We start from the raw sequence: 20489 nt of genomic DNA on the forward strand, positions 1-20489 counted from the left end.
CAACCTCCCTCTAAACAAAAAAATTCACCAAAAATGAGGGAATGGTTGGGAATACTTAGGAGAGATCTAAACATAGACGATATGTGGAAACAAAAAGGAGAAAAAACATATGCGTTTACTTTTCATAATAAAAAATTAGGACATAATTCTAGGATAGATTTCTTTCTAATAAGCAACCTACTTCGAGATAAGGTTAAAAGTATTGTACATCAACCAGCCCACCTATCGGACCATTCGGCTGTCCAATTAAAACTCTCACTAACACAAAATTTAACTCTAACTAGATGGACTCTGGATCGATCAATTCTAACAACGGATGAGAGTGTGGAGCAATTGTTAAAATTGACAATTAATTATTTTGCAGACAATGGTGAAGAAACTTCCGAGAGAATTAAATGGGACACATACAAAGCAGTAATAAGAGGGCATCTACTTAGCCTAGGTGAGCATAAAAATAAGCAAAGGAAAACCGACATAAAAAATCTCGAGGCAGAAATTAAGGAAACAGAAGCACAACTGGGAGCCAGCCCATCACCGATTTCTAAAGAAAAAATATTAGAGAGGATGTGTAAGTTAAAAGAGACCTTAACAGACTATTTAGAAAATATAGTGCAAGAGAAATGGGAGAACAGTAAATTGGCTAAACACGAATATGGGGAAGGCTGCGGGAAAATGTTAGCCTGGAAGTTGAAAACAGACCAGACAAGGAATACTATATTAGCCGTATATACCAAGGATCAATCAGCCTTATGTGAAGATGATTCGGAAATAAGACAAGAATTCGCAGATTTCTTCTCAACAATTTACAAAGAGGATACAAATTCAACAACTGAGATCATTAAGGAATATTTACAAGGAATAATATTGCCAAAACTAACAGAAGAGGAAGTCGTTTTCTTAAATAAGGATATAACACCCGAGGAAGTTAGATCTGCCATAGGTAGCCTAAAGAAGGGTAAAGCGGCAGGACCAGATGCGCTACCCAATGAATTTTATATAGTTTTAAAAGAGACCTTAATTGATCATCTGACAAAAGTCATGAATAAAATATATGTAGAGCATGAAAAAATCCCTGATTCATGGAATGACGCCACAATAAGTCTTATATTAAAACCAGGGAAAAGTCCAAAAACCTGTGACTCCTACAGACCAATATCTTTACTTAATTGCGACTATAAATTATTTATGAGCATAATAGCGAAAAGACTATCAAAGTTAATGCCGAATCTGATTGATCAGGACCAAAAGGGTTTTATAAAGGGCAGACAAATTCAAGAAATAACACATGAATTACTGGCGACAATAGACGTAGCCATATCAGAAGAATTACCCCTCACGATCATCACCTATGATGCAGCAAAAGCCTTTGACCGAGTAAATTGGGCATTCCTAAATAACATCATAGAGAAAAATCATCTGGGATGTAACTTTGGTCATATGGTGAAAGAAGTTTATACAAACCCTAGAGCAAAAATAATAGTGAACGGGTCCCTGACAAGCAATATCAACATCCAGAGGGGTACGAGACAAGGCTGCCCCCTGTCTCCATTACTTTTTAATCTATATATCGAACCCTTAGCCTGCTCAATTAGAAATAATATACAAATAACACCCTTTAAATACAAAAACTGGGAAAAGAAAGTGGCATTATATGCAGATGATCTTATGGTGTTCACAGATAATTACAATAATTCAGAATCAGCAATTAAAGAAGTAATGAACGACTTTGGCAAGGTCTCAGGCTATCTGATAAATATTAATAAGACAGAGGCAATGAGTTGGAACAGTACGACAAAACCTGCTTTTTCAAAGGAAAAAATAAAATATTTAGGGATCACGCTAACTGAAGATCTAAAAAAAATTCCCCAACTAAATTTAAACTTAGTAGTAAAAGAAATGAGAAGACTTCTTAAAACATGGTCTGGTCTACCACTAAACTTTCTGGGCAAATCAAACGCAGTCAAAATGACCATCATCCCCAAATTCACATATCTTTTTAACACGATTCCGTTGGAGTTTAATAAAGCTGCACTAAAGAAAATACAAGGAGAATTGTCCAGCTTTATTTGGTCGGAGAAAAGCACAAGAATTGCGTGGAATAAACTCAGGAGAAGGAAGAACCAAGGGGGCATTGCAAGTCCTGACATTATTGAATATTGCAGGGCATTTCAGTTTAAAAACTTTAGAACGTTGCTAATGAAGCACGGTAATTTCCCAATCTTTTTACAACATATAACTAATGGAGAAGACTATTTCCTTTTCAAATTTGTCCATCCCAAATTTTTTAAGAAAATAAAATTGAAGCTGTTAGCTAATGCGGCCAAATTATGGACCCATTTTAGAAGTAGTTTGAGGATCCCATATTATAGCAATATGGCCCCAATCTGGGACTCACCGGGAACACCAGAATGCCTCAAAGATGCACTATCCAGTGTACTCAGACAACTGGGCTTTGAAAAATGGGGACAACTTCTATACGAAAATGAACTAATATCATGGGAACATCTACACACAATAACAGAAGGGAAAGTGTCAAGGTTCAAATATTATCAACTAAAGAGCTGGGCGAACACCATCCCGAAAGAAACAACAGATCCAGGAAACTTTGAAAAGGAAATGACAAAGGAATCCATAATAACAAAAGAAATATCAAAATGGTATTGGGCGTTAATTGAAGCTGAAGGAGAAAAACAATCTATATCTGAAAAAATATGGAGAAGAGAGTTTTCTAATGAAGAGATTAATTTAAATATGATTTGGAAAAAATCTTCGGAACTATGCTGGGAATGTGTAAGACCGGCCGCTCTAAAAAGAAACCATCTGCTTTCATTGCACAGAGCCTACTGGACTCCAAAGAGGTTATCAAGTTTCAAAGGCGCATCAATAAAATCTTGCATCAAATGTAGTGAAGAAAAGGCAGATGATACCCATATGTTCCACCACTGCCCGGCACTCACGCACTTTTGGCAAGAGATTGGTAAGACACTCTCGGATCTAATGAGAACCCCAATAACTGTAAGTACCTCTCTAATTATTTTTGGGATCGCCTCAAACACCACTAGATTAAGTAAACATCAGGAAAAGCTAATGTTTGTATTGATATTACTGGCACGTAGGGAGATTTGTATAAACTGGGTAAAACCAACACCCCCGTCATATGAGGATTGGTTAAATTCCGTAATTAGGATATGCAGGTTGGATAAGAAAGGGAACAGTACAAAAAGAAAACAATACTGGGAGATTTGGATAAATTATTTTTGCCCCTAAGTAACTGTTTTCTAAACCTTCTCTCTTGTGTTTCCAGATTAGTCTGGTTCGATTTCTCTTTTTTCTTGTGTTTTTTCTTTTGTTTTTTTCTTTTTTTTGCCTACCAATGATTAAAGCGGAGACAATAATTCCCAGGCAGGACTGGATTACTGCCGAGTAGCTCTAGGGCTAGCTCATCCTAACACGTTGGAATTATTGTGTTGGATAAAGGTAAAGAGGTGAATTTTGACAGGTCTTGAAAACAGCTGGGAAACTGCCCGGTTTCTTAAACAGAACTCTAGGGTAGTGAAGGTAAACAATTCGAACAGACCGTCTTGTTCCCCCGAACACCTTATTATTCACATTTTTCCCGCAATATGAGGTTAAAAAAAATAATAAAAAAATATTAATGTCTTCAGGATCCAGTTGCTAAGAACTTCCCATTAATACGATTGTGAAGAAACACATTAAAATGGTGCTAAATATGTTCAAAAGTAGTAAAATTAGCAACAAACTGTCAGCGCTATATTTTTCAATAAAGATAAAAAAAACACTGAAACACGATGAAAGAGATCGCGTTATCCGAAGAAATTTGCCGTGTAATGGTTGCCAGGTAACGTGTAAACAAAAGGCAAAAAACAAAATGGTGGCACGTTGTACGTTGCGTGACTCACGTCACGTGATGACTTCAAACGCTGCGCAATGAAGTCTTCTTCGTACTCCTAGGCTGCGCAATGACGTTTCTTCCGTTGTGCTTGCTCGCATCAAAGAAAAACTTTAACGCTGCGCGATGATGTTTTTAAAGAATGCAGCGACGTTCGCGGAGCATTGCAGAGAAGTTCACCAAGCCCGAGGAGGAAAATGTTGACAGAAGTTACTAGGCAACAGAAAGAAAAGTTCCACAGCTGATGAAACGAACGTTGTGAAAATCAACAACGGGTTGCCAAGGAACTGGCGAGCAGCTATGACGAGTAGAATGCAGACACAGAAAACATCGAGTTGCAGGTAAAATAAACTTTAAACGATGTACAAATGAGTCTAAAGTACCTTGAAAATTTTGAATAAAAGGAACTCCTCATGGAAACAATAATCCAAGTAGTGGAAAGAAGAAAAGGTTCCTTTATCAAATGAACAGCCAGTAATATCTTCAAAGATATCCAAATAGTTCCAAAAATTGCATTAATGGGTCCAAACTCCGCTCCTGTGCTGAAGATGGCTGGAGAAAGGTTGTCCTTGTCGCCAAATTTGTAATAATCCAATAAATACTTGATTTTCCAAGAAGGTTTATTGATCAGCACAGCATCAAATCCTTGTACAGCAGTATCCAGGTTGTAACTGACAAGCAGTGCAGAATGCTGTATGAGCAAAACTCTGTGCAGAATGTAGAATGTATAAAGAAACATAACATGGCACATGCAGTTAAAGGGACAGGAATACAAGTTACATATTAACTACATATTACAGAATATAACACATGGCCTTGCGGAATTGTTCAGTCTGCGTCATTGTCTGAGAAACTTTGGACAAGATTCGGGATGGGGTCCGATGCCGATCAACTTTGGGAATGAGAATAAGGACTAAGTCCTGCTTGAATTTTTATGTTTTTTTCTTTGACTTACCAAAGAATTTGAGTGCGACGGGTCTGAGAACAGAACCTAGACCATCCCTTGGATGGGAACCGGTCATGATGAGGAGTTGTGCAATGTTTGGCGATGTGCAGCTTCATCTCACGTTCCCTTATGACCTTGGGGTTCATCGACAAACAGTCACTGCAGGCCTTAGAGTTGTGACTCAACCCCTGATAGCACAGGCAAACCTGATGACAATCCAACACATACATTTGCTTGCAACAGTCCTTAACGGGCCTAAAACCTGTCGTTTTGGGAAGTGACATTTCCTCTGTGCACTGTAAAATTTGTGATAAGTGTCTCAAAGGGACTAGGGATAGCTCCAGGTCCGCTTCTGGTGGTGGTGAAAGAATGGAACTGACATCAGCATGCGGAGAAGCACCTATTTAGGCCCCCCATCATTTAAGGAGCTAGACGGCGTCAGTGCGGAGCTGCACAGCTCCACCTGCCCTCGTACAGGGGTACTGCTGAAAAGTTTCCAGATCCAGTCTGATGTCTGGGGAGTTTTCAAGAGGTGAGGAATCTGCAGGTTAGAAGTCTCTATCAGAACTGGCATATTTGCAGAGCTATTCTAGGCTCATAAATGTCACTGAGATGATGGAGAACTAGGATTAGAATCTAGTAAGCTTTCGTTCTCCATGCAAGAATCCTGTTTCAAATGAATTAGGAGAGGCCAGGTCTGACAAGGGAAGGAAGGCATCTCGGATTCTAAATAAGGAAGTTGTTAGGTTTATGCACAGTACGCTGTATATTATGGGTGTTGCTTCTGACCAACGTATGTGAGATTGAAAGGGCCTTACTGCATTTAGTGAAAAAGATTTTCCTTTTTGTCCACTGCTCTTAGAATCTACTACGAAAAATAATTTTTCATAGAGAAACACTGCCCAGATTTTGTTGTGGGTTTTTTTATACTGCCTTGGCACTCTGCATGCTTGCGTCCATATTTGAATGAATTAGACAATTACTTTGGGCTGATTCGTAGATTAAAAATTTAAGGTTTTCTTTTTTGTAATATATTTTGTTTAAGCTGCAAGAACTAAAGCGTTTGAGGCTTTGAAGGAAAATACAGAAACCAGTTTGTTAAAGTATGAGAATGCAGGTCATACACTAAATAACTAATGCTATTTTTATCATTTATTTCCAGTCTTCTGTTACTATTCGTATTCCATGAATTACCCTTTTGGGGTTTTGTCTTACCTCTGTAAATGGCCTATCGCCTCCATAGCTTTGAGGCAGACAACAAAGTGCCAAGGCAGAGTTTGTAAAACACCAAAAGAAATGGATGCTTGTTTGTTGTTAATATATTGTCACTGCTGGTATACCATGAGCTAACTCTTGCCATCTCTTCTTCTTTCTTCAATGCTGCATGGATGATGCTGCATCTACAGAAGAAGATTATGATCATTATCTGCTGTGTTGTGTTGGGGGTGGTCATTGCCTCCACATTTGGTGGCATATTCGGATAGTTCCAAAACTATTTGATCATGGAACAATAAAAGAAAGATGCCAATGTGATGTTGACCTTCCAGCCGCCGCCAACTGAAGCTGAGAACTGCACATAGCCTACTTTGAAAAGAGAGACCATTCCTGCCACTGGAACGTGGATTTCATATGCATGACATTCCTTTTTGTAACACTTTGTGTGTCTGTATGGAGGGGCTGGGCGGACGCGGTCGTGGGTCTGACTCAGAGGAGTTTGCCTTGGAGAGAATTCATTTCACTGAAGCTGGCAAGATGCCTCCTGTTGCACTAGAGTTGAATGCAGCGCTTAGAAGACCACCGACAAGGCAGCTGGAAATGCTAAAGTGATTCCAGTTGGTCCGTTACATTGATGGTGGGTCACGTTGTCTTCGATGCCTCTGGCGAACTGCATCCAAGGCTTGCAGCTTGGCTTAAACTAGCCCAGCCGTTAATGCATCTACTGCAGTGAACTGTATGCAACCTGCATAGCACTTTCGTCTGTCTGTGGGCTATAAAAGAGAGTTATTGAAATGGGTGCAGAACATATATAAATCAGAGTTTCGATACATAAGGGTTAACACTGTATTAAAGTTCAGTTTTATTATTAGAATCAATATGTAAATCTGGGTGGGTCAATATGGAACAAGGTAAACTGAATGGTTTTGTCAGGTTGAAGTAGTTTTAGACATTAGGCAGAACTGAGGTCCAAGAGGCATTGTTAATTCTGTTGACTTGTGTTTCTTTAGTGAGTTGGAACCTCTTGTCACAGTTAGAGTGTAAATGAACTCACCCAGGTGTGCCTGTGTAGGAAGAGGTGGTTATTGGTGCCAGAGATGGGTTTGCACACCCTGTTTGCAGAGAAGGCAAGCAGCAGATGAATTAATAGTAAGAGAGTTCTAATAGAAGGTCGAGTGAGAGTATATACTATTGTGTCCATCCATGTGTGTGTGTGTGTGTGCATGTTTGTTCATTACCAGATATATGCAAAGAGTGGGTGAGGGGTGGGATCAGAGAGGGGAGGTGGGAACCCCTGTATAGAGTTTTCAGTGCGGTGGCAACGTTACTGTTAACAAGGACCAAAACACTTTGAGTTGGAGATCAGAGCTTCCTAGAGATAATGCCCCCTCCCTTCAACGTCAAAGGACATTTGACCCCTCGTCCACCTCAGAACTGCTTTCTGTGCTTCCCTTTTGCTGTGGCTTTGGGTCGTTTTTTTAAGATCTAGCGGGAGGAGTAGTGTTTAAAGTAGGTTCATGTTGTGAAGTTGGATTTCATGCTGGTGTTGCTCATCGTATGACTTCTGGGCTTTCATACCCTCACCGATGTTGGTTATTGTCCCAGCAGCAGAGTTAAGGGATCATATCAAAGAAGGGTTTCAGTCAGTACTGGGCTGGTACCAATATCTGAGGATCTTCGGCAGAAAAAAGAAACACATTTATGTGAGCACTGTCAATTCATAGCAAGCAAATGTATTCTGTTTACTAGGCAAGAAGAACAACCAAGGCACTCATCCAAACACTGATTCAGCGGCACACTGCCCTCCGACAACTGACGGGCTACCCTGCTGGCCTGGACATGCACACACAAGCAGCACTGTGGAGTGTGAGCCATCTACCAGCTCCAGATCACTGCTGATGAAACATGGGTCACCAAGATTCTAGCTACCAGTGGAAGTAAATAACTGCTGTCCAGGTCCCCCCCCCCCCCACATAATAATGAATTGAGATGGTGACAGAATGTGCGCAGAGGCAACTAGCCTCATGATTGTTAGTTGTTTCAGAATATGATGCCATTCTGCCAACATTGTCCTCTTCGGCCTGGGCGTTCTCTCCCACCGCGTAATCCAGCCAAAACTATGCAAGGTTATGGTCAAGGTAGACAGAGAGCAAAGGCACTTTTTTCAAACAGGTTGGGTTTGTATCACAGTCAGTTGTGTCAGGGGACGCAACAGCTGCCAAAGGGTTCCATACCAATAAGAAAACTATGCTCCGCACCAGTCAGGCTTCGAGCAGGATGTTTCTTATAATAATAATGGCCCACATTTGTAAAGCACGAACCTATCACCCAGACGGTGGGGAGCCGTTAGGGAGATCGAGGGAGCTATTGCCCAGAGTCTCATGATGATGACCTGAGCTGCCGCCATCACCAGGGATCGAACGTGAACCCTACGGTCCGGAGTCAGCTGCTCGGGCCACTGCACCACACCTATCCTCTTATAAAACATTGTCAAACCTCCCCAGTGGCAAAAGGGATGCTTTAGAGCCTGCTGTGCTGAACATTTATATTAGAGACTCTTCTGCTGAATTTTAGTTTAGAATCGTAGATTTGTCACATGCCATCTCTCTTCTGCCAGTCCAGTTCAAGTCCACTAGCTTTATGGGCCACTGTTTCTTTCAGAGATCATTAAACAAGTACCAAATATGTTGGGCTTGAAAACAGCGGTATGCTTAGCATGTGTTTTTTCAGGGATGTGATTGGATGGATGTGAGCAAAACAAAATCACATTCACCTACCACTCATTCACAGATTGTGGGCTGTTTAAAGTTTCAAATATTGAGAGCGCAAAAGCAACTTTTCCTGGAATGAAGCTCATTTGGATTGCTGGGAGGAAACTCAGCAAAAAGAGCGATATATCTGTGCGGAGCCAGCCTGAGTAGGAATGCTAGTTTTTTTTTGTTGTGTCCTTTAATAGAGATACACATGAGGGTTAGACCACCATGTTCTTTCTGCAGTATGGCATTTACAAGCTCAGGACTAATTCAACTAGTGATAAAACAGTGGCATGGCCAGGGTGTTTTGGGCCTTTAATGCAACAGAACAGCCCCTAGTCTCCACGGTAGGCTAATAGAAGACATTTCTAATTGGGGTGGTTTGGGCCCTGCACACCCTAGGGCCCAGGTGCCCCTGCTCCTGCTACAGTAACTATAGCTATGCCACTGATAACAGGTGAACTGCTGCACTGGTACTCTCTACTGATGTACCTGATCTATTTCAGGAAGCATCCCTACACATGTAACTGGCATGCTCGTTCACATTTCTGGACAATTACTTATTAATACGCTAAGCTAAATGTTGGACCTACCCAGTCATGATCTGTTGCAAATAGAAGTTGAGATGGACAGCCTGAAGTAACAGAAAAGGAACCAGTTACCCCACTTTGAACCTACAACGTAATGAAGCATGGGCATTCCAGCCCCCAGTAAGAGATAATTCAGTTCAAGTGATTACAGTAAGAATGACCTCAGATTGATTTCTAACCGTTTTCAAGATTCCACCGTCTCCACTTGACCCCAATAGGCATAGCATTTATATAACAGAGAAATGTTCTTATCCAGTTTTGCACCCTGACAAGATGGGAAGGCGGATTCAGTTGGGGTTAGAACTGGGGGAGAACGATCAGAAGCCACAATCTCAGATAAGCTCGCTATCTGGAGTTCAGAGGGATTGCCGTAGGTGCAAACCTCACTCAGACATCTTCCAAGGGCTGTTGTAACATGGTTATCCATCAGCAGAATACTGGGCAATTAAGGGAGCATAATTTATCCACAATCATCAAGCTTGACAGCACATTCAGCATGAACATCTTTTAATGATGGAAGCTCGCCCCTCAACTATCCTTCCCTAACTTGGTTGCCATCTTTGTTTTGGTTTGACTGGCTCGAAGCCACATTCAGGTTTTCATCTCATCAGTGACCTAAATAAACATAGTAGTTTGAATGAGACGAGGTATTTTAACCAACTCCCAGGTATACAGCTTTTGTAGGGTATCTGAAATGCACCAGAACGAGCAAAACACGTCATTAGAAATGTAGGATGAAAGTTAGAAAGAAAACCGTTCTAAAGCCAGAGATCCCTCTGAGATATGATAATCATAAATTAATAGCAGGCCATGAGAACAGACATCAGTACTCTCATATTTAAAAATCCAATCTTTTTAAATCAAAAATTGTTACATCGTTTTTTCTGTCTCTGAGCTATAGTGCCTTTCTAAATAGTATAAGTAAGAAAATATATATATATATATATATATATTTTGCACCATACAGAGAAAAAATTTGATTGATCCTGAACATTTGTTTCTAATGCCAATATACCACCAGAGGGTTAAGTTTGAGGAATTTTCCCCATTCCCCACCGTTGAGGAAGGAAGTTTTTATCTGTTCAGCACAGAATCTTTCCTAGATCTTGAATAATTTCTCATCCTGAGGCTGGGAACCCTCAGTAGTGAATATTTAAAGAGCAGTTAACATTGCTGTAGCCATTTGCTAGGTAAGTCTCTTCACCGATTATGTTGCTCAATCTCCCTCTGTTGAGATGAAGATACTTTTTGCTCTACTCCCATCATAGTCTTCCATACCACAGTTTACTGCACACATTTCAAGTATAAGGAGAGAATCCTCAGAAGCCTGCTGTCTCTTTAATATTTGTACATAGTTCCAGTCAATTTTATCCCTTAACTCTAGTTGCAGAAAGTGGGGCAGCATTTCTATTGATGGCTGGCTGAGCCCTAGGAGTGGAAATGGCAGTTATTTCATCCAAGGTAAAAGTCTCCTAATCGGGTCATATGAGATATTTGCAGCATAGTACTAGTACACAAAAATTAATTTCTCTACTTTTAAATGCCAGGAAGGACCATATCCAGCGCTTAATTTGACCCAGTGGTTTCCGGGGGTTGGCACCGGCACTTAATTGTCAACACTGGTGCTTGTGACAACCTGCCATAAAGTGGCGTTGTCTGAATAATTTAGAGATGACCACAACAGTACATTATTAATATACATTAAAAATTACTATTACCTCCCGCCCAAGCCATACTTATAGCTTTGGGGGCCTGGAATAGTCTGAATTGTCACACACACAGGAGTGTGATAGTTAGTAGTTGTGTTACTATCATTGGCGGCACTTGCAGGGTCAATGTGTTTTGCAAGATGTAGTGACCTCCTGAGAGGACCCTGGCACTTATTCTGTTTGCAAATTAAGAACTGACATATCTCACCTTCACCACCTCAGGAACAGTCTCCACTACTGGTGAGGCTTCCATCTATACTCGTTCTTGTTGAACATATATGTAGAACTGATGGCGCCTTCAGTATTCATAAAGACATCAGAGCTACCTTGTTTCTCACCTTTCGGTGCTCGGAAGGTTCTTAGCATCAACTTTTCAAACCAAAAGTGCATGCTTTGGTGCTGAAAGCAATTTTATATGCTTCAACACTGGGGAGTTTTGAACATGTGTCTCCTTCAAAAAAACTACAGCCTTTCTTGGGAGGAGTTGAAGCAGATCTTATGGCTCATGCTAAAGGTGTGTCGTTTTACTTTTTTATATTTGTATATGTTTTGATATGTATACATATAGAAATATATGCGTTTTATGCATTTACTTATGTATATGTATATGTGCACATCTGGTTGCATGATACAATTTCAAGTCATTAATACCAACTTAAAACTATATCACATCCTAGTTCTCCTTTTTTTACAGAACAATAATTTCAACCCCTTTAATACCTGTCTGTACTGAGGTGGTCACTTCAAGTATGTGTTATTCACATAGGTTTACTTTCTGGCCCTGTTTTGTTTTGAAGCGTTGTAACCCAGATAATGGAATTGGCTAGGCTGCTATATTGAGAAAAGTTGACCAGCTGGATGCTCCAGTCATTCTATGAAATGATCAACTGCAGTTCGGAGCGGAATTCAGTGATATCAGTTTAATATCTGAATTGGTAATGTTATATTTTAAAGATAATTTTAGAGCACTGGCTGATGTGCCTGGTCTATATTCAGGAGACTAGGTTAATTTAAAGATCATGGTAATTTTTTTAAACTATCTGTTATTATAGAACATTGATTGTACCTCACTTTAAGTAGTGCCAATCTTTACAGTGCCTTTTAATAGACAGATATTATTTTAGTCTTAGTTTTCTCTGGCTTCATTGAATATCCTTTCTATAGGTTAACACATTTCCTGGGCTCATGGTTTAAATTTCCTTACTTAGCCTGACTATGTATTAATGTTTCAACAAATTACTTATAGCAACAATTTTGAAAACAATGGGTTTATTCCCAAACCTTTCCAGTGAGCCATATTACGAACCAATTTCTTTTTGGTTTGGGTTGTTGAAGTTCTCAGATATAAACCCAACATGTTTTCTGCCTTGATCATTAATTCCACTTTTACACTGCAGTGTCTTGGTGTAGGGTGCTTGAACTGACTGTCCGGCAAGCATTAACTTTCCCTTTGCTAACTTATATATTTCCTTACATCTTACATTGTGTTACAAATTAAGCATCATAAGGCTTTTTCCCTGGGATCATAGCTCAGTAGCTTACCACAATCTCCGAGGTTGGATGAGTGTTTTGTTAATACTGTTTTAATGTTGTTGGGAGGAGTTTGCTTTCATACCAGATTCCATAATTACACTGCTGACCTGTAACCATGGTCTGGAAATTTTCATAAGTACGCTTGTCGACCATTAACAATGTCAGTAGATGTCAAACAGGCGTTTCAGGTGAAAATACAAACTTGCCTTAGCTAGGACTCCCAATCGGTCAACAAACTATATGTTATGTATTGAACGTGTACCCTGTTTTATCTCCTGAACTTAGATTTTCCAATGCTACCCTTACAAAAGTGGCTTCGAAGATCCAAAATTTTCTAGTCACTTGTTTGTTTTCTTTATTGCTCCAAGATGATTCTGTTTTTTCTCACTATGCAAAATGACTATGGTGATGGCTGCCTATCTAAGCTATTACAGAAGCTACCCATGACACTTTTAGACCTGAAGCTTTATCAATAGGTGTCCATAACTTATCAACCTGCAGCCATAGGGAATGTTCACTTTAATTTGTGTGTTTGGCTTCATGGAGAAATTAGCTTTCTTGTAAGGGGACAGTATGTACAGAATATTCTGTTTCTCTTAATTAGATTGGAGCTTTCTGAACTGAGAATCTGGGACTGAGCTGTGGATGCCTGGCACTAGCATCATCTAGTCGTTTTAGTGCTACCCAAGAGTGGACTGTTGATGGGCAAAATCATAAGGGTGCTCACATTTAAGTTGTTTATGGGGATTGGTTCAACATATTTATTTGGTATTCGGACATTGATGAGTTAGACTTAGAAGCCACAGAATTCCTGCTAATGTTGTACATATCTCTCTCTGTAATAAATTAGAATTGTTAAAGGACTATATTGTAGACTAATGGAAATTGTTTACCCTTTTTAATCCGCCCAATGAAGTGGTCTACAGTTGAAAAGAGGACAGGTTTACTCCTTGACCATATCTTCTTGAGGTTTAGGTATCTGACCCACTGTAATTATTTCTTCTTATTAGCTTTTCTAATCAAATCAACATTGTTTGGCTGTAAATCATGGCAAGGATCCTGAATGTTTTCTCTTAGTTTGGTTTGCTACTAAGGTCTTTTTGTAATCTCCCAAGTCTTGAAGAAAACTTTTCACTGCATTTCCTATTTTTATGACTGGCGGAGTTTCTCCAACAAAAGTTATTTATTTGTTCATGGTGTTCCCCGTTTTTTTGTATTGAGTAGAATGTTGATTACATGTTTCTTTAGCAGAACATTTATTGCTGTTAGATAGTGTTGCAGTTTTGGCTGCATTGTAGGTTGTTGTGTTTTGTGGCTACACAAGTGTGTTATTGAGCTTAATCAAAGGCAACTGTTGCCCTTTCAGCAGTCCTAGAGTTTGTACATGATGTTTATATTATAGGGCTGTTTCTCATGTAGTCTACTTTTTGACTATTTGTCAGGCAGCAATGCCAAAATGTTTTCCTCATGTTCATTAAAATCATGCTGTTCACATTTTTTTTAATGCTCTAGGCATGGTTATTCAGCAAATTTAAATAGAAGGACTAGGTTTTGTTAATAATCTTCAGTTCCCTTCTGATCTGTATTGTTCTTGGTGCTGGTATAAAATGCATTTTAAGGTATACATTTGAGGAACATCTCTTGCTAGAGAAGGAAAAGTTGCTTACGTGTAACAACAGCTCTCCAACTATTATATCGTCTCCAGATTCTTACTTGCTTCTGCCTCCGTTCATTGGAGGCTGGCCGTAAGACTTGATAGAGGAAACAGAGCAGAGGTTAAGTGGATATCCTTCATTGTGGCCTAGGCCTGAGAGTCGATGTTTTAGAAGTAAATGTTTTCTCTGGGTAATGCAATTTTTAAATATTGATTTTATCTTAATAAATGATATTATAAAGTAGAGACAGAAACAAAATATTATATATTTTTTTTTAAAACAAATATATTTGAAGGTTATAATATATATGCATTTTCAAGGTCTGGCATTGCAATTGGAAATGATTTTATTATATAGAAAATTATTTTTAAGATCAGTAACCTTTCTTAATGTGTTTTTTGTAGATAGTCATCCCCCTCCCCATAGTTAAATTGAACCATGACTAACATATCACTGACTAAATCCAAGGCTTTCAAAGTTCAACAGTCAAGTCTAGGTGACTGTAAGGTTTGTAATCAGCAGAAAACCAGCAGTGGCTCGAACCAAACCTTCCATTTTAATGTAAGGTAAGGAAAAATAGGGACCATTTGTCAAAAATGCCAGTTTAGATTCATTTTAATTTGTCACACACCTAGGCATGATAGCAGGGAATCCCCAACATACAGAAAGCAGTTCAGGATAGTTGTTTCTCGATAGCCCACTGAGGGCTGCAGAAATTTGGGAAAAGTTGAAAGAATTACAGTTTTTGATTACAGTAATTTCTAAAATGAGGGCAACTAGAAAAATCTACTGACCTACAAACGTCATGTGCCAGAAACAATAGTAACCTGCATATCAGATGATCCTGCTTGCCCAAAAAGAAGTCAAACAGTTTTAAAGAGGGATGTATAATAGCAAGCATTCTGTATTCACAAACTAGTTTTAGTTGCATAGTTTTGTTATTTCATGATCTAGATTTTAAGGTGTTTTTGTAATTGCCTCATGCCTCAATCACATTTTCAGCTGTCTTTCTGAGATAAGTGCCCCCTATTGGGAAGTGCTGTCTTGTCATATAGAACTACTGCTTTGGATAACATGGAAGAGGCAGTCTGTGTTTCACCAATGCTCAGAAGCCGCTACAACCCATCAGTCTTGATATGACACATATCATTTGGTCTTACCGGAACTATTATTTTGCAAGCTTGTATCTTCATGCCAAACAAATGTCTGCTCTGTTGATACTGTATTTTAATTAGTTACGTTTATTTGAAGTGGAAGAGTCAGTGCTTTTTATGCAGCCAATACTTGGCACGTTTCTAACTGAACTTTGGACTGAACAATTTAAATTATGGTGGTGCTACTTCAAAAATACAGGTCAAAGCTTCTATCTAGCAGGTACACACATTTATACCTTACACGCCTAAATACACATCTCTCATTATTCCCAGGTTGGCAGCTATCAACCTGCCACCCCACAGCCTGAAAGAGAGATCTCCCCCAGACCCATAGTGCAATAAACATTGGGGCTTATTTGCATGATGCCAAGTACCAGGAAGGGATTGTTTGTGCTCGGAGAAAATATTTCCCCTTTGTTTGCAGATGACTGTCCTGTTGATTGCCCCTTGATGTCCGGAGTGTTGTGTGGATTCCTCCAACTCCTGCTGGGCCTCATATATGAATGCAGTATTCTCCCCAGGGCCCCATGAGAGATAATGGCAGCTTTTAAGTGTTGCTTGGGCTCCTTTTTGTAATGGATCTTTTTTACGAGTGAAAGACTTTGAATTTGTATCTTTGACGTACTGTGTTCTAAGTGTCCTTGTTTTTTACGTGACCCGGGCTTGCTGCGTGTTAAAGGGGGTATATAACGTCTGGTGTTGCCTTCTTTCTAAGAACCCCTCCCTGCCAAATATCCCTTCCCTTTCAGCTTTTCAAGTAAACGGCTATCCATTTTGTGAAATTTTTATGTAGAATAAACATTTCAATCTGTTGGTACCTTGATTGTGTTTTTTTATATGTGCAATATAAAGGCATTGCAGCACAACAGAGTGATGTTTCAGGGATGGAATCACCATCACATTTGTTCCAGAGCATCAAGAGGTGCTACCACAGGAGCACGGCTTTGGGAGTCTGTACATCTCAGGTAAGATGTATTAGCAATTGCACTAATGATCATTACATCACAGGTCTATCTAAATATCTATCTTAATAACTGAAGATAGATACAAAAGTATTGGCAATAAACAATAAAACTACTAATAATACAACAACAACAAAGGTTTAAGAGTATGCCGCTTGAAGCTGCTCATGCTGCCAGCCTGCGTTATCTTCCCTGGGCGCTAAAGAAATGGTCAAATATGAGTAACATGTTGCTGGAGTGTGTAGGAACGCAACAAAACTTGAAAGAAATGTAGCCGTAGTTTTCCCTAGAATGAGTCGCTGGCACGGACACCACATGGGGACTGCGGCGTCCTGACATGCCCACACACCTGCCTGGAGTATAGTCCCCCTCGGCTTATGGACATAAAGCAGAGGAGATTGCTTGCACCTTGGAGCATAGAAAATTGCTAGTGCACTCGCTGAATAAAGTAAATGTAGTAAGTAATTTAATCAAAAAAGTAGGGCAGTTATGGGATACTCTGTCCTGTCTATGGGTGCACCGCAAAGTGATAGTTGCCTACTATCAACAAAACAATTCTAATTAGATAAGGTTCTATAGAACGCACCCATCTCCCATCAAAAATTCAATATAGTTTCTATGACTTCTGTAAAAGTGAATTTATCTTTACTCAATTTATATGCACCCAAATTACATTCTACTTAATTCATCATTCAATTATCAGAGATGTTTCAGTCAACAAATGTTTTTCATTTAGACAATTCATTCTTAATATTTCTTGCAAATATATATTTAAAAAATGTTCTCTGTATGGTACTAAACATTTCTTTAAAAAACAAATGGTAAATATAAGTTAATGACAGAACCATACAAGAGGTTGCTCATGAAAGCCTGAGGCTCATAAATTGTAAGTCAAAAGACCTAAATCAGTCAACATTAACCATAAGTATGGACTATTGACACCACCCTAAAAGGGTTTTTGATGAAAGGCTGAAGCTCTCCCATCATAAGACCATTGATGTGAATCAGCCGACATGTGTTTTGTGACTCTTGTCACCTTTTCAAGGCTGAAATTACATCATAAGATCAAACTTGGCCCCTTAATATACCTCCGTAAAAAAAATTATTATCCAGAGATTGTCATTTTTTATTTGTGTTTTTGTATCATTAGAGACGTAATTTAGCTCTGGTGGACATTGCTAATCCGGACCAAATTTTTCTGGGTGACATTTTTTAAAATGGCGCATTTTTTGCAGTGATGATGTAATATTTCAGGAACCATGAGAACTAAATACTTCATTTTGGTCTCAAAACATAGGTTTTGGGGGTCAAGTAGTTTTATGGAGACAGGAAATAACTCCTCAGAGCAACCCTTCAACCATTTTCCAAAATGGTGGCTCTATAGTGATATGTTTTAGCCGTCATATTAGTAATTTATTTAAATATTGTGTTTGTTTCAGGTTTTCTGTTGATTCAAATTCGTAAACATGAGCTTAGCAGGTGGTAGCCGAAGACCTTTACCTTCTGACAGTTTTGTTAACTACAAAATCTGAGGACTCCTTCATAAAAGAAAAATGTGTCATATGCCAAACTAGTCCGAAAGAAAAGCTAACATCAACTGTGGCTGAACAGAAGAGAGTTTGGCATGGTGCCGAAATACAGCAAGTGGAAATTCACAAAAGATTGAAACTAATGAGTAAAGAGAATCAAATATTTTATCATTGTAGAAACAAGTGCTACAAGTCGTATGAAATGGAAAAAAGCTTGGAAAGAAATTGTCAGAAAAAGCAGAAACCAGTGAATCACAACAAGAATCGGAGACTTCAGAGAAAGCCAATGCCCATCCAGTTGGAAGATCGATGGCCACCCCTCATCCATCGCCAACAACTGCTCAGAAAGCAGAGGATCTTTAATGTATTATTGATGGTTTAGCCAGAACAAGGCCCAAAGGGATTGGCGAAAGAATCCAGAACAAGGGCCAAAGGGATTGACGAAATAAAAAAGTACAGGGCATACATGTTTTTATATGAAGCTAGTTTCTTTCAAGATGAAGTTTTCACGAGTAGCTGATCTAAACAGCAAAGTGAATATTTGCAGCAGATTTGTTTACCCACCCGAACTGCATGCATGCATACATTCGAAAATATGAATGTACCTTGAGCTCCCACCAGCAATGTAACCACCAGCATTCAGTTAACTTTGCACTCTTTGACAAAGTAAAGAACGTTTTAAAGCCACTCTTGAGTGCTGGCTAATGTCTCACATTCAGTGAGATCAGAGAAGTAATGGTCAACATTGATGAAACTGTATTGATCCATAATAATGAAATTAAGAATTTTCTGGTGAAAATGTACAATGACAGAATTTGTTTTTGTCAGTCTAACAAAAAGAATGAGCCATTTATAGTGTTCTCATCTGATTTGACCCATGAAGTTCTTGCTGCCAAAATAGGATCACAGGATGCAGTAAAATCAGCAGGAACCATGTTGAGAAACGTCATGCAAGATTTAGATTTTGGACTTAATGACAAATTTTGTGATGCCCCACAGATCCGCAAATCATGGGCGTCAACAAGATTGCCTGATGTTGTCTTAACATTTTTTGCATCATTGTTTAATATCAGCAAAGCAAAACTGTCACAAACTAAAGTTCATGAGTTCTGAACAGAAGCCGACAATATTGATGGTGGCTTTGAAGATATAAGCTAAAAAGTGGAAGACAATCCCATGAACCCACAGGCTTATGCTATGCAAATATACTGTCTTTTCCAAATCAGTTTTTATACATTAAATCACAGCAAAACGAAACTCTGCTACACATGATGATTGCCCACGCAATCTATGACCAGTGCTAAAGTAGAGAGCTAATCTTTTCAATTAATACATTTGGTGTATCAGCAAGTTATAATGACATAGTACAGAGCAGGAACTTGTTAGCAGCTCATGCTGTAAAATCTTTTGAATCCGACAGCAGACCACTTCCAAGTCACTTTACCTGGAAAGGATTTACAATTGCTGCTCTTGATAATTTTGATTCTGAAGACAGCTCTTCTTTGTCTGGAACATCCAGCACACATGATACTGCCATGGTGCTTTGTCAAGACTGTACCAATGGAGGTGCTGCTGGAAAACAAGCTGTGTCAACTGAAGGCATAAACAAACAAAGCAGCAGACTTATAACCCTACTGCCTTGCCAACGTGTGCAAAATCACTACAAGCCATCAACAAGTCTCAGTCTACTAGAAAGTTTTAAAGTAGCTGATGACATGGATTTTCTTCTACCTGATGCTGCGGTCCACAAAGCTGATTTAACTGTATTTATCGAATTGCTTGTTAGATGCAGACTGAAGGATGAAGAAAAGCCAGTTCCTCCCTGGGCTGGAATTCATGCTCTGATCTCCCAGAATACCATACCACTGAAGATGGTTGGGTTTTTACCAGTAATACCATCTCCAGTCACAACCTACGCAACAGTCACACAACTCAAATGTGCTTGCTCAGCTTGAAGACCACCCTATCCTGCTAATTTTCTGAGATGAAGGTGTTTTCCATATTGTAGCTGACATTTTTATGAGCAATCCAGTAGAATTTGATCTTTATCCAATGATGATTTTTATCCATGCTGATCAGAATGGTGATTGGGAGCTACACATGAAGACTGTGGAGTCATTGATTATTTTCTTTCACAAATTCGATTGGATAAACTACCTGAGATGGGGTCCTGGTATTTCAAAAGAGTGAAGAAGCTAGAGGTGGAAAAATCATACCTTTACAGAAAATGAATTTGAAGATATTTTGTGGTGAAACACAGAGAGGTAGGCTGCAGATGTGAAACTGGAAAAGACGATCCAGGGGTCACAGAAAATCTCCAAGGGAATTGTTGGTCAGACACGTAAAAGTGAATATGTTGCTCAATCGCAGCTAGTTTGCCATGAAGTCTTTTCTGTTCGCAATGTCTTCAGAGAGATGACACATTTTAAATTAATGGACCATTGTGAAACAGAAAGCAAATCCCTTTGAAATGACTGAGTCTGTGCAACTACGCAACTGTGTGACCAAACAATATGTGGATAACGATATAAAG

The 20489-nt window shown here is 39.2% G+C and overlaps 1 protein-coding gene across 1 annotated transcript in view; it reads left to right on the top strand.

The window, feature by feature from the left end:
* The window catches only part of STX1A (syntaxin 1A), a 672774-nt gene extending 656496 nt beyond the window's left edge, over positions 1-16278 (top strand). Inside the window, exon 10 of the mRNA XM_078679566.1 lies at positions 6263-16278. Within this exon, the coding sequence (XP_078535692.1) occupies positions 6263-6340 (78 nt within the window). The 3' untranslated portion in view covers positions 6341-16278. The remainder of the gene's footprint in view (positions 1-6262) is intronic.
* Positions 16279-20489: the final 4211 nt, after the last annotated feature.

The sequence above is a fragment of the Lissotriton helveticus genome, chromosome 3_1, assembly GCF_964261635.1.
Source record: "Lissotriton helveticus chromosome 3_1, aLisHel1.1, whole genome shotgun sequence".
Classification (NCBI taxonomy): domain Eukaryota; kingdom Metazoa; phylum Chordata; class Amphibia; order Caudata; family Salamandridae; genus Lissotriton; species Lissotriton helveticus.